Here is a 15339-nt window from a genome sequence, read left to right as displayed (position 1 = left end):
ATACACTTTGACCAAGTGGGGTTCATCCCAAGAATGGAAGGTTGGTTCAACATATGAAAAGCAATCAATGTAATGATATACCTAAAATGATCAATTAAATTATTTTAAAATATAAAACTCAATTACTTCAGTAGACACAGAAAAAGGGTTTGGCAATATGTAATACCCTTTCATGATTAAAAAAAATACTCAGCTGGGGGTAGAAGAGAACGTGTTCACCCTGATAAAAGGGCCTTATGAAAAACCCACGGTTTATCATGCTTGGCTATAGATTCATAGGCACTTTTTTTTTTTTTTTTTTTTTTGCAGTGTTGGGATTGAACTCAAGGCCTTGTGCTTGCAAGGCAATCACTCTACCAACTGAGCTATATCCCCAGCCCCTCATGCTTGTTTATAAAAGACTGAAAGCTTTCCTCTAAGATCAGAAACAAGACCTGAATATCTGTTCTTGCTACTTTCATTCAAAATTATACTGGAAGTTCTATTCAGTACAGTTACACAATAAAAAGAAAAAAATTGTCCAGACCAGAAAGGTAGAAGTACAACTACTCTATTTGCATTTGATATACTCATGTATATAGAAAATCCTAAGGTATTCAAAATAAAATCACTAAAAATATTAGAAATACAGCAAGGCCACAGGACATAAGATCAACACTTGAAATCAATTGCCTTTCAAACACAAGCAATGAACCATCCAAAAATCAAAGAAAGAATGAAATATCACTTAAAATAGCATCAAAAGAATAAAATACTTAGGATGAATTTAATATGCCTACATAAAGACTTGTACAAAAATGCTCATGATAGCATTATTCATAATTGCCAAAAACTGGATACACCTAGATGTCCATCAACCGGCAAATGGATAAACAGAATGTGGTCTAGCCATGCCATGAAATACTATTCACCAATGACAAGAAACAGACTACTAATTCACACTGCATCATCGATGAACCTCAGAATCATTTTTTAAATGAAAAAAGACAAACACAAGTGACCAAATATTGTATGATTCCATTTCTATGAAATACCTAAAAAAGAGAAAGTAGGTCAATGATCACCTAGGTTTGGGGATGGGAATAGCAATTAAGTGTAAATGAACACAGGAGATCCTATAGGGGGCTGAAAATGTTCTAAAATTTATTTATAGTGATGATTACATCACTCAGTAATGTTCCTAAAAATCACTTTAAAATAAGTGAATTCTATGATACATAAATATATTTCAATAAAGTCCTTGTAAAAATTAGAACTGACAACATAGTATTTAGTATGCAGCAGACACTGTTTGAAGTACTTGGAATATAGCAACTCATTTAATAGCAACTCATGAAGTAGATAATACTATTTATCCCCCTTTCCTAAATGAGAAGACTGATGCACAGAGAGCCTATGTAACTAGCCATAGAGCATACAAATAATAATTTGTCAAGATGGAATCCAAATACAGTTTGTCTTACAATCTGTGATCTTAACCTTGGCTTCCTTGTAGGAAGAAAAGAATGTACAGATATACTTGAATATGGCAATGTGTGGAAAGAATCACAAGGAACCTTAATCTGTGATCCCCCCTGGGCAATAAGAATGAGGTAGGCAAGAGAGACTTTCACATATTACTTTATACTTCTTTGAACTGTTTTTAATACATTTTTTAATAATTCATGTGTTCATTTCATGGATAAGCAATATCTATTTTTAGATCAAAACATTGGTTATCTTTGATTTGTTAGATTATACATTTTTAATTTTCCCTGAACCTTTTTATCTTTTCCAAACTCTTTGGGGTATATCTTTATGCCAAGTTCTCAAATAATTGCCTTGACTTGTTTTCTACTGCATTTCATTCTGCCAATGTGGGAGCTCCATGATTGGGTTGAAGCCAAGAAGGGTTGGGTAGGGGACTGAGGGAGACTTCATGAAAGAAGGGCCTGTGTGGTTTGCTCTGCTTGGGTGAAATGGTATTTGGGCTGGATTCAAGGCTGCACTGAGATGTAGTGTGCATCTCTCAACCTGCTGAGTTCCCCTGGGTCACACCAGGCAGGCTGGCTGCCTGGGAAATTGCTGCTGTTCTACAGGAGGATAGATTCTCTGCATGCATGTACACATGTGCAAACCAACCCATTCAATAAAAACATGAGTTTGGATTTGTGCCTATGGGGTGAGAGTGATTCTGCCTCTGGCATGTGTCTGTGCAGCAGAGGTTTATTTAGTTTTGGTTTTTGTTTAACTTAATAAAAATATTCACATGGGAATATACTATGAAAGCAACCAAATGTTTTAGAGTATATTTAGTAACATAGATATTAGTATATAAACTTTAAAAAGCATTGGACAGTGTGACAAGGAAAAGAAAATGGGAGGGGTTAATGTTTAAACTGTAATTACTTCTTTGTAATTATTTCCTTTGTTCAAGAATATGGTGGAGGTCAGCAATAACAAGGGCATGGTATGAGAAAATAGGATACACTTTCATAAGGGTTCCTTTCTAAAGATTTCATATTTAATGGATTAAAAGATATTTTGAAGTAGGACTTTTTTTTATGTCTGGTCCCTGGCTATGGGCTGTTACATAATTCCCTTTGCTATTAAAATGCAATAAAATCAGGGCTAGGAGCAGGGCTCAGTGGGAAAGCTCTTGCCTAGCATGCATGAGGGCCTGGGTTTGATTCCCAGCACCACAATAAAGAAAAAGGTGCAGCAAAATCCAGGGAAGAAGCATGGGCTACAAGCAGCTTTAAATTCAAATCCCAGAACTGCAACATGCCAGCTGAAAGACCTTGGGCAAGTTATTTAACAGTTTTTCGTTTTTCTGGAAAATGAGGATAATGCTACCTCCCCACATAGGTTAGACAATTGGAGCAATTAGTAAGTGCTCAATAAATATTAATTCTCTTTCCTCCCCTCTGGAGAAAGTCTTTGTGCAAATGGTCTTCTCTTATATACCATTTTCCTACTAAGGAAGTGCATGGCCTTCTCAGAGAGAAAAGGCATGCAATGCCATCCCTTACCTCTCAAATTCTATTATGCTGTACCCTAGGTGAGTTGTCCTACCTGTACACATAATGTAGCTACTCTACCTCTCCAGCAATGATTCTGGCTAGTTGTTTCACCTGTTATACACTATATAAACCTACATTTTAATTTATTATATATATCCATATCATATCAATTTGATTTGCTATAAGGATGTTATGACTAGATTGTGTTTTCCCAGGAAAGGTGGTGAGAAACTTCTGTTGCAGTAGGAAAAAAGCCTTTCCCACTCACCATTTTAATTTTTTTAAATAATTTTAAGGATATAGTTATGAGAATACTGTCCAATCAAGTATGATAATCTCACCCAAAGAACTCATGTTCACCTGATAAATGCAAGTGACAGAGCCAATGAGAGTAAACTCTTAGAGCAGCTGCCCCATTTTCCCCAGTTCCCACAAATGGGGTTACTCTGGTGAAAGAGCTCAACATCTAAATGAGTGCCTACTACGGTCCATACACTAGATGTTATAGGAAAGATGTTTTTATATTTTTAAGTGTTCATAATGCAAGGCTTTTAGGTGTTGGAGAGTCAAGGAAATGGAAGCAAGGTAAACATACAACTAAAGCACATGACCTGAAAGTAACACATTAGTCATGTTGATCATCCACATTTAATTCCTTAAAGTAAGATCAGCATAATCTAAGATCAGAAAGCTAAATATAAGCCCTTGGGAGCTGCCACACTGGAAAAAAAGAAGGCAATTCAAATAGTAAACTCAACTAGAGAGAATAATAAAAGGGAAGAAAATCAGAATATTACAAAGTCAAAATGAAACAAGAAAAAATTTCAGTGGTATCAAATCAGCAAAGAATTCAAGAAAGAGAAGCAGGGAAAGTGATTTGATCAGAAGGAAGTTAGCAGTGGTTTCTGAGGTTAAGTGGTTTCTGACTGGGCAGGTGGTTTCTTTTATATAAATAGTGGCTTTTATAGAAAGAGATGTTTAGATCAATATCTTATTTCACACAGAATATTAAAAAGTAATTATAATTACACTCACTCATTCATTCATTTATTCATTGGCATTGACTGTGCTCTTACAAGTGCCTAACTCTACTAAGCTAGAAGAGCAGTAAACTTTAAAATTTTTAAATAAAATCTCAAAGTAGCTTATGTATGTTGTGAAGAAAAGCCGAAATGGTATTTAAACCTTGTTAGATTTTTTTCTACAAACACAAAAATACCCACACAGAATAGTCCAAAGGAACCAAAAGTTTTTTCAGTTTCACACACAAAAAAATGCTTACATTGCCTTGCATCTCATAATTTAACGGATTTGTTTGGCCACATCACTAGCAAAGTACCAACTTGGATTCTGACAAGAGGTTAAAAACAGCAAGTCTGAAAGAATCTTGTGTGAGCTCTGAGGAAAAACACAAACGGTATTTATACCTTGTATTAGGTATTTATTTCCATAGAAGTTTCATGCCCACCATATAAAGCCAACAACCCACATGGAATAGACCAGGGAAAGCCACTAAGCTTTTCACATTTTCAGAAAATATACCTATACATCTCTGCTTTTCAAAGTTGAGTTCAGAGCCACCTTGCAGTGAGAAATCTGGTGTCTGGAAATAAGGCAACCCACAGGATACATTTGGCACATCAAAGATGAAGAATTATTTTAAATTTAAACATGGATATATAGCAGAATAAAATATAAAATTTGCCAGAGTTTTTTTTTTTTTTTTTAAAGAAAACTTCAAAGGAATTGCATTATGAAGACCAAAGTTCAGGCCTGCAACACTGGAGCAAATTCACTCCCTCTGCCATTAGGGATGTCACCATGGAAAGATGCAGATGCACTGCACCAGTGGAAACTGTTAATGTTTAATTTACATCAATAGATAGCCTCACTCTAACCAGCTGTTCTAATTAGCAAATTATTAAAGGCAAATAAACATTTCATTTCTCTAGTTATAATCAGGTGTAATTAATGTACTCATTGCCATCAGATTTAAGGTCTACAAATCAGTAAGCATATAAACAAATGTCAGATGTAAGGGATTTTGGAGCCAGTCATCCAAAATAAACTCACTTTAAAAACAAACCAATGTTTATAGCAGCACAATTCACAACAGCCAAGTTATGGAACCACCCCTGATGCCCATCAACAGATGAATGGATAAAGAAATTGTGACTGATAGAAATCACAATTCTCAAGAAATTGAGAATGATAGATATATAGATACATACATACACATACAATGGAGTTTTTTTACTTAGACATAAGGAAAAATTAAATTATGGCGCCTGCTGGTAAATGGATGGAAGCGGAGAACAATACGCTAACTGAAATAAGCCAGATTCAGAAAATCAAGGGTCAAGTGTTTTTCTCCCATTTGCAGAAGCTAGAGCAAAATAAGGAAATTTTAAAAAGGGATTCTGTGAAAACTTAAGGGAGAACAGTGGAGTAGAGGAAGCACATTGAGGAGGAGGGAAGAGAGATGGTAAAGGGAACTGTGAAATGAAATTAACCAAATCATACTGTGTGCATGTAAGAATATATCATAATAAATTCCACTTTCATCTATAATGTGCCAATTTAAAAAAACAATGATTAAGTAAAATTAAGACCAGTGGAGTAGAGGAAGGAGATCACGGAGGAAAAGGGAAAGGATAGGGAAAGGTAAGTACTGGGGAATAAAATGGAGTAAATTATATGTATGCATGTATATGTCAAATTGAACCCCCTATTATACATTTAACTATTATGTACTAATAAAAACAAAAAATAAATGAATCTACTGGACATGTGATGTGTGATGTTTTTTCTACTTTCGATATTTTAATTTTCCATAATTATTTTTCATTTTAATTAAAGAAGCTGGGGATGTAGAATGTTTGAATAGTATTTGTGAGGCCTGGAGAAAACCTTAAAAGATTTTTCAAGGGGCTGGGTTTGTAGCTCAGTGTTAGAGTAGCTTGCCAAGTGTGTGTGAGGCACTAGGTTCAATCCTCAGCACCACATAAAAATAAAATAAAGGTGTTGTGTCCATCTACAACTAAAAATATAAGGTTTTTAAGGTAGTTCTAATGAAAAATTGCTGATAATCCTTTAAATATTTCTTTACCTTCATTAATCCAAATAGTCAGAAATCTGATTTTACTACATCTGAAGTCACTATTTTTCAACTGTTTTCTTATCACTCTTCTTGTGTCACAAAAGCCACTTACTAAATGTTTTAATGGAGAATACCCTTTTTATGCAATAACTCCAAACATTTTGAGACATGTACCCAGAATTAATTATTCTTACTTAACTAGTTTTGTCCATTTTATTTATAACAGTAATTGACTGCACTTACCATCAATTCAGGAACTATGTGGCAATCAGAAATGAAATAGATTCTAATAGATGCATAAAGAGACTCAGAACACAAGAATTACCAAATTTCAAGTCAAATTTTAGTAACTATTAATTCACTTATTATCCTAAGGTACAGGTTAAGTTTTTCCTATACAGCTTTTTAATACAAACTATACAAACAAAAAAGTCTGCTTTCTAGGAGAATGCTAAGCATATGCTATTTAACAACATGGAATATGATCCCTTATTATAGGAAACAGTTTTTTAAATAGGAACATTAATTTTTTAATAACACAAGAGTTAAGGCCTCAGCTTTCATTTCATACCTAAAAGATACTCCAAGTAGAAACTTTGGGCTTCATTTTCTCAGTGGAAAACAACCATCCCAGAAGACTTTTTAAAAGTTAAACACAATTCTTTTAGAGAAAAACAATATTTATTGAGTGAAAGACTTTTATTAAGTGCACAAAACTAAAACTATTAAAGTTGACCATAATATTGACAGTTAAGTCACATCAATCAGGTAAAGAAATTTTAGCTAAAGTTAAATGAAAAGTTCCATTGAGTTTCTAAGGAAAACACAATAATTCTAGCACCACTAAAGTAATAATTGGAATCTTTCAAACAATAGGGAAAGTATAAACACCAGTATAAACACCTTAATTTGGAAGCAAAAAATGTAGATTGCATGCTGAACTCTGATGTATCACAGAACATGGGTAGTACCTTTCAGTTTCACTGCTTTAGACCAAGGCCTGAGACTATTACCACCACCCAGGAACTCCAATGATAGGTTCTATCCGATGACTAGCTGGAATTAAAGTATATAGTGTGACCCTCTGACTGTCAGTAGAACAGAGACATGGAACATTTAACTTTCTTGGTGTAAATTATACAATCAAACCAGATAACCTTAGCTGGGAATCTATCACACTACATCAACTAGCAAATTCAGAGGGGTCAAGTTTCCCTCAATTACACTGTATAAAAGAGCAAATTTGCAGCGCCTTTCAAAGGCTACACTTTGAGAAAAATAAGTCAAGAGAAACATAGTTTTACTTCATTTTACAATTTACTAGCTCTTCCAGTGTTTCAGAGAGATACAGGGTTCCAAAGGTCTAACATGAATGAGACATCATGGGACAGAAAGTGGACTTAGAACATACTGAACAAATATCTTGACTGAACCAGTCTACTGGTATACTTTTTCAGTCTACTGATGTAGTTTTTCAATCTACTGGTGTAGTTTTTCAGCCTACTGGTGTAGTTTTTCAGCCTACTGGTAACTAGCGACGTCAGTCTTCCAACCAGGCGATTTTATAATTCACAGGGGGGACTTAAGTATCCTAAAATTAAAGAAAAAAAGTTAATTTACTTGTTACCTAAGTTTTAATAACTACAGTCATTTTTTACCTCAATGTTAATATCTATATTCATCTGCCCACATTCTAATCTATTCCTCCTAATGAAGATCTTCTCATCTGTTTCTTTTCAGTGGCTCAATTACAATGTGAAAGGTGCCCTTGGGGATTCAGCCAGCCAACAAGTCTCGCAATATTTTATTTTCCTCAAAATATGGTTCCTGGTTAGGCATGATAAATTGATGGCTCCAAACAATAGTCAACCAAAAACATCTCTTTACCAAGAAAGCAACACTTGAAAGCACTAATTAAGACTGTGGTGAGCCAGGTACAGTGGTGCACATATATCATCCCTGTGGCTCAGGAGGCTGAGGCAGGAGAATTGCAAGTTCAAAGCCAGCCTCAGCAACTTGGTGAGACCCTAAGCAACTCAGTGAGAACCTATCTCTAAATAAAATACAAAAAATGTCTAAGGATGTGGCTCAGTAGTTGAGTGCCCCTGGTTTCAATCCCTAGTACCCAAAAAAAAAAAAAAAAAAAAAAAAAAAAAAAAAAAGACCGTGGTGAATGAAAACTAGGGAAAGGACTAGAGAAAGAACCAATATCGGCCAATGGTCAAATGGTCAAGAGCAGGGTGTACTTGACAGGGAACCTCATGAATAAAGTTGCTACTGAGATTTTCTGCTTCAAATATGTGAGAAAAGGGATGACTACTTATGATCTTTAGGTTGCCATGTGCATGTAAACATGTAAATCCATAGGGATTTTCCTGTTGCATAAACACAGAAAGCTAAGTTCTTCCTTTCTGGCCAGGTCTTGTATACAGAGACCTAACCTACCTAATGCAGGGCTTACACAGCATCAGCAAGATTTGAATATGCTACTGGACAAAGCTTGGCAAACTCAGTCCATGCGATACACACACAAGCTGGAGTAAATATCAGTGCTAACAGAGCTGAGAACCAAAATGAACGCACCTTAAAGTTGAAGAGAAATAAGCCCTTGTTTTTTCTGGTCACACTATCTCATACTGGTTATTTGTTATGGCACGAGAGAGGCAGTAGGCTAGAAAGATTCCGACTAGCTGAAAATAAAATACAAACAAAATTAAAACACACATACACGAGATAGCTTGAAGATCTCAGGATACAGATGTAGTCTCCTTTCATTTGTAATTCCACCAATAATTTGAGTTTTATATAAAGTTATGTTTGATATTCTGCAGACCCTAAATCACATTCAAAGAACATAAGTGAAGTTTTACTACTACTGTGGACCCAGAATTTCACAATTGGCTCTGAAGGAAAATTCAGGAGTCATAAATATTGAAGAAACCCTCGGTTAACTAGAATAAAGAAGAATAGAATAAGCATCTTATCAAGTAAAATCTCCATCTATGAGGGCACTGATTTCCTTGAAAAGCAATGCTGTAATGATGTAAATGTTCTAGAATATTCTAGAATGTGTTGTCCAATACAGTAGGCACCAGGCCCATGTTGTTTTTGAGCACTTTGAATGGGGCTAGAGTAACTGAGATTTTAATTTTATTTATTAATTAGAACTGTTCAAAACGAGTTACTGGATACTGTTATTAGTACAGATTTAGATAGTTCTACATGCTACTTTATATTAGGACTACCCTTGGATTCATCTTCTTTTTAGAGTGTTGAATATAAGAAAAAAAAAAAAGCCCATGTCCTAAAAAAATAATTTAAGCCATAACACAAATTTTTCATGTTACAGCAAGAAACATACTTGGTAAAGACAACTCACCTACAAAATAATGTCTACAAAAAATAATAGGCACATATTGAATGTGAAGTTGCATGATCTTAATTCTCATAGGTTGGAAATTATATGCAACTAACTCACTAAGGCAGCTGCAGTCCAGGAAAGATCCTCATGTTTTCAGAATCTTGACTGATTTCTGAGAAAAACAAGGTTCCCATCCATCTCATGTTTTGTTTAGTTAACTAAGATGTCACTGCATCTTCCTATAGTTCATGCCTTGAAACAACAAAAGCCATGATAATGGTAATAAAAAATGTAGAGAACTCTGCAGTTGTGAAAAGTTGTGAAGGAAAACCTAAGATCCAAGATATACTCCCTTTCTTAAATAAAACAAACCTAAAGAATGACCCAATCACAAATCAAAATCGATACTATGTGTTATGGTTTGGATGTGAGGTGTCCCCCAAAAGCTCATGTGTGAGACAATGCAAGTAGTATTACAGGAGAAATGATTTTGTTATGAAAGTCTTAACCCAATCAGTGAACTCATCCTCTGATGGGATTAACTGAATGGTAACAGAAGGCAGGTAGGGTGTGGCTGGAGGAAGTGGGTCACTGGGGGGTGTGCCTTTGGGGTATATTTTGTATCTGGCAAGTGGAGTCTTTCTCTCTCTGCTTCCTGATCATCACGTGAACTGCCTTCCTCCACCACACTATTCCACCCTGATATTCTGCCTCACCTCGAGACCCAAGGAATAGAGCCTACTATCTATGGACTGAGATCTCTGAAACCATAAGCCCCCAAATAAAGCTTTCCTCCTCTACAGTTGTTCTTGTCAGGTCTTTCAGCCACAGCAGTGAAAAAGCTGACTAAAATGTTATGTATACAAAATAAGTTCAATCATTCCACCGAAAGGAAATTAAAACGATTTCTATACTGTGATGGCTGAAAGTTTTTCTAAAATGTGACTTTTCTTATATTGTTCCCTTCAAGCACTAACAGTGAAAATCTTAGCTTATACCTACAAGGGGAATGAGGAGACCTACCTGGAAGCAAGCAACTCCAAAGGAAATTCCGGCAACAACTCCCATTTCTGACTCTATAATGGTCATCACCTTTATAAAACAACCCTAATGGGAGGGGGAAAAATCATTAAGTATGACACAAGAAATCTGTGCTTTTCTATATGATAATAAATACTTTGATTGTATACCTTTTGCAGAAAGAGAGCTTTAACAACCATTAGCCTGTCATTTTTTTTTTTTTTTTTTTTTTTTTTTCGGTGTTGGGGATTTGAACCCAGGGCCTTGGGCTTGCAAGGCTGCTCTACCGACTGAGCTATATCCCTAGCCCTAGCCTGTCATTTTTACTGAAATCTCTTTTTCTGCAAATGCTCTCAATCCCAACTATTTCCACTTTTTCAATTACATATGTGAGGGCTGGGGAGATAGCTCAGTCAGTAGAGTACTTGCTTTGCAAGCACAAGGCCCTGGGTTTGATCCCCAGCACTGCATCAATTACATATGTGAAAGTATTACTTGTTGTTGCAAGAAATCAAGTCATACTTGCCCTGCCTACTTTAGATTGTGTGCATAAATATGAGCAAAAATTAAATATTGAATCAACTCTGTATTAAGCCCTCAAATATTGTCAAATAAATTCTAAATGGCTCCTTGCCGGGCATGGTGTGTACACACCTGTAAAATCCCAACAGCTCAGGAGACTAAGGCAGGAGGATCACGAGTTCAAAGCCAGCCTCAGCAACTAAGCAGGGCCTAAGCAACTCAGCAAGACCCTGTCCCAAAATTAAAAAATAAAATAAATAAAAAGGGCTGGGCGTGTGGCTCAGTGATTAAGTACCTCTGGGTTCCCCTGGTACCAAAAGAAGAAAAAAGATTCCTTACTTCTTTGTTTACTTTATCTGCATCTTTTTGTGGAGAACAATCTTCAACCTTACAGCAACTCTTGGGAAATCCTGTTTCTATGTAATATTTAGTATCTTTCCAATCACTATAATCGGTGACACCGCAACAATGCAACTGAAAAATCCAACAAAACATAGTTCATAGACAACTCTGGAGTCAGATATTTAACCAGACATTATCTTCTAACGCAATTTGTGCTCAAAACAACATTTATTGTACTCGATGGTCTCTCACCTCAATTGATTCAAGAGATTTCACTTGGTTCTGACACCAAGCATGACAATTTTGGACCGACCTTACTTTCCTGCTATAGTAGACACTAACAGTATTTGTCTATGATGTAATTGGGGAGGGAAGAAAACAGGCACACATGTGAGGAGAGTCCACATTTCTTTCCCCATCACAAGTGAACAATATCTAGTAGCCTGGCTCTATCCTTTTCTCTGAGGCAACATGGGAAATGTTCCCCTCTTTAGAATCCACCACCTATAACCAACTTACCGTACTTTGGATCTTGTCTACTGCTTCACTTCTATAATCTCCCGTAGAGTTGTACTGCTTTAAAGCCTTCTCATAATTATTCTGAAAGCTGTTCTTAATCTACAGCAAAGAAACACAATGCCAGTAAACAAATATTCTACGAAGTTATTTTGATTTCTAGGGTCAAATAAGAAATTCCCGCATGTATCTTTGATGTATGATGTTCAACTTTTATAGTCTAGTCCTATCTTCTTAGGAATAGAGTTTAGCTGAGGAGACTAAGCAAAACATCACAATGTAAGACAATAACCATGATGATTTCAAAGTGCTGTGATAGAATTTATCTATCCAAATGGCAGCTCTGTACTGCCTGTTCCACACCCTTCACCCCCAATCTTTCTCCACTTTAAACTGAGTATAAATTTGATGACTATGGAATTAAGCTATGAAACCTACTTTGGGAGACAGTATGGTTTGTTAAGACACTAATTAATGAGCCTTTGCTATTCATTGAATGATTTCCTAGCAACCCCAGGTACCTTTAATTTTCTTCTGGTGATTGTCAGTCTATAATTTCTAAATTTTCATTCATAAATTCAGTTAAGAGCGGGCCAGAATTTTTACTAGAAAGCCATTAGTGTCAGCTACAGGTTGAAATTAAGGTTTAAGTGACTTTTAACTATTGAAAGTTACCTAATGCTGCTACCTAATCCATTTTTATTGTCTTAGAGGATATATTTTACTACATCAAGATTCCCTAAATCAGTTTTACCTCATGTCTGAAAACAAATCCTACGATGGCAGCAACCAGTTCGACCAAAAAAATGAGAGTCAGAAACATTGCATACTGTGGGATAAAAAGAAAGTACAAGTCAGCATAAATAAGATCACAGCTGCAAAGGGTGGAAAAGTATTTTTCTCAGTCAGTTCAGCATATTTTTATTGAAGAGGGTAGGGAAAGAGTATCAAAATGTCTACTTTGAAAGTGAAAATTGGCAGAACTGTTTCTTGGCAAAATTTTCATAAGGAACAGGAAAAATTGTAAAGGGCTGTGACCAGTTCCAAGAAACAAAGACCATAACATATAAGATTTTCAAAGGCAAGAATCAAATCTAAGGAAAACATGGACTCACCAGTTTCAGCATCCATGCAGAAGCTCGGCAGGTAGCAAAACAGCCAAAGGTGCCCAAAAGAATAATGACAGTGCCTGTACCGATGAGCACGAAGGGGACATTGGTAGCCTTCTCATTTAAAAGTGAAAAATAGTTTTCCAGGCTCACCTTGCCCCAAATGCCAACAGCAAGAAGGATAACACCTGTGATCTATGTGAGAAATCAAGAGAATAGAAAGTTAGGCACTGTATACACAGCATTTTCAAATCACAAACCAGGAAGTATTTAAAATACAATGGGTGTGAAAACTAATTTAGCAGTCTGGTGGCCAGACCATTGTAGCTGGGATATGGCAGATAAGTGAGGAGGGTAGATGAGGGTATGAAGATCTTCCCACAGATGTAGGCCGTGAACAAAGCATCTTATCAAAATTCTTTAAATTCATCAGTTTTCTTGTTGTAAAAATAAGCTCATGGTATATTTGCCCGAGGGATCAAAACTTCCTTCACCCTTTTACTCCAGTCTTTAAAAAGAAAACCTTCCTGAAGCGGGGGAAAACGTGTTTTTGAGTTCCAGAAACCTCCCCCATCCCCACTCTCTAGCTTAGGGTTGAACAGGATACAAAGGGATAGTATACAAAAGCAAACCCAAGAATAGACTGGCGGGAGTGGAGCCAGACTATACTTACCTGAGAGAAACACTCCCCTCTTACGAAGCAGTGAAAAGAAAGACACTAGTAGGCAAGCGAGCCCTCACTGGCTGGGCTAGTCTTGCCTCTCCGAACGTTCACGGACACCCCTCGCGTGCTCCGGGGGTTTAACTCCCTTCCTCGCCTCCCGCATCGAACTCGAACGCTTGGCGTGCCTGCGTCCTAGCTCAGCCAGTCAGCTGCCCCTTCCCGCACCCTGACCCCGTACAGATTCGAAGCCCAGCTACTAGTCGCCGGCGCCCAGGAGCGACGGTCGCTCAAACCCCACCCAACCCTCGACCGGAGTTCCCTCCACTCAGAGTCACACCCCCCCCCCAACTCAGCCCGAAATCCCGGGCCGTTCGTGGGCGCCTCCGTCTCTCACCCAGAAGATGAAAGTGTAGATCAAGAGAACGCTCTTGAAACAAGTAATGACTGGTTTAGTCTGCAGTCTCCGAGACGGGGACGCCATGACTATCCCGAGACCCTGCACCACCGCACCAGGCAATCGAACAGAGCGAACCAGACGCGGAGTCCCCGAATTTCTCCGGAAACTGCCGGAAACTTACGAGCGTCTGCAACTGAGAAGAGCCGGAAACACTGTACGATTTTCTAGAGGGTAAAGTCCGGGAGGCTGTCCGGAAAGTAGCGATGATTTCCGAGCACCCCCTGCCGAAGGTGACCGAAAACTGTATACAAAGGTTCTACTGTCGGAAATTTCTTAGATCTTCAGTGGAGCTTTCTTCAGTTTTTTTTCCCCTCTCCCAAAGAATCTTACCCGCCCCCCACATTCCTCCCGCCCTTATAACTTCGTCCTATTGTTTCTGTCATCAGCACCGCCAGCAGTGCTCTAAGATTCGGCCTCCCTGGCCCTGCTGCCCTAGAAGGAAGAAAAAGAATGAAAAAGGTTAGAAATTATATAAGAATGTTGTTACGTGGTAAAATACCCACAAGAAATATATTTCCAAACAAACAAAACAGATTGCCAAGCAATACACACAGTAGAATTTGTTTAGACAAAAAGTTAAATTTACCTCTAGTGAAATCCGGCTGATTTTACTCCTCACTTTTGCTTTCAATTTATGAACATTGTTTTATGGGGGGGGGTAAGAATAAATGGAGGGAAATAATCACTTTTTGAAAGAATTCCAAAGCTAGGTATTAAAAGAAAAATTTCAGAATGTCCTTCAGGAGTTTGCGAAACTCCATTAACCCACTGGTTAACATAGAATTCAGCCACTAACTGCAAACTTATTAAAATGGAGGATACTAAAGAGAATATCAGGTAAATGTGAAGCCCCTCTGAAAATGTTAAAACTGAAAAGCACTGTGTATTCCAGCCCCCCGATTTTTCCCATTAAGAACCAACTGATCACAGATTAAAACCTAAGGTCACACAGCTAGTATCAAAGCCAAAACTAAGATTCCTGTGCTTTCTAATCCAGGCTGCCTCTTCTATTTTAACAGCTGTTTATGACACTTGGTTTTGGGGTGTCTTTTGGTGAAACTAAATTAGTACGACCATTATGAAAATCATTATGGAGTTTCCTCAGAACACTAGCAATGTTCCATATGGTCCAATTTAGATAAATTTCTTGATGTTTATCTAAAATAATCAAAGTCAGCATACTATAGCAATACATGTATACCATTTTATAGCAACACAATTCACAATAGCCAAGTTACAGAACCAG

General features: G+C 37.1%; 1 protein-coding gene across 1 annotated transcript; it reads right to left on the bottom strand.

The window, feature by feature from the left end:
- Window positions 1-7276: 7276 nt before the first annotated feature.
- TSPAN6 (tetraspanin 6) lies at window positions 7277-14228 on the bottom strand. The gene is made up of 8 exons (XM_079124178.1): window positions 14031-14228; window positions 12979-13167; window positions 12618-12692; window positions 11867-11965; window positions 11345-11479; window positions 10487-10570; window positions 8686-8792; window positions 7277-7693 (listed from the first exon to the last, which is right to left on the bottom strand). The coding sequence occupies exons 1-7, from the start codon at window positions 14115-14117 to the stop codon at window positions 8724-8726; spliced, it is 738 nt and encodes a 245-aa protein (XP_078980304.1). The 5' UTR covers window positions 14118-14228; the 3' UTR covers window positions 7277-7693; window positions 8686-8723.
- Between the last annotated feature and the right edge of the window lie 1111 nt (window positions 14229-15339).

This window comes from Sciurus vulgaris (assembly GCF_902686455.1).
Source record: "Sciurus vulgaris genome assembly, chromosome: X".
NCBI classification, from domain to species: Eukaryota; Metazoa; Chordata; class Mammalia; order Rodentia; family Sciuridae; genus Sciurus; species Sciurus vulgaris.
The sequence above is the reverse complement of the archived record's forward strand: the minus strand, read 5'-3'. Positions and strand labels throughout refer to the sequence as shown.

Bases quoted from the DNA above. Each gene is read 5' to 3' on its own strand.
- TSPAN6 (XM_079124178.1), bottom strand. From the start codon at position 14,117: ATGGCGTCCCCGTCTCGGAGACTGCAGACTAAACCAGTCATTACTTGT. The intron at 13,168-14,030 runs GTGAGAGACGGA...TTTCTCACATAG, and splicing joins TCTACACTTTCATCTTCTGG to ATCACAGGTGTTATCCTTCT. The intron at 10,571-11,344 runs GTAAGGAATCTT...CCCTCCCATTAG, and splicing joins CAGATAAAGTAAACAAAGAA to GGTTGTTTTATAAAGGTGAT.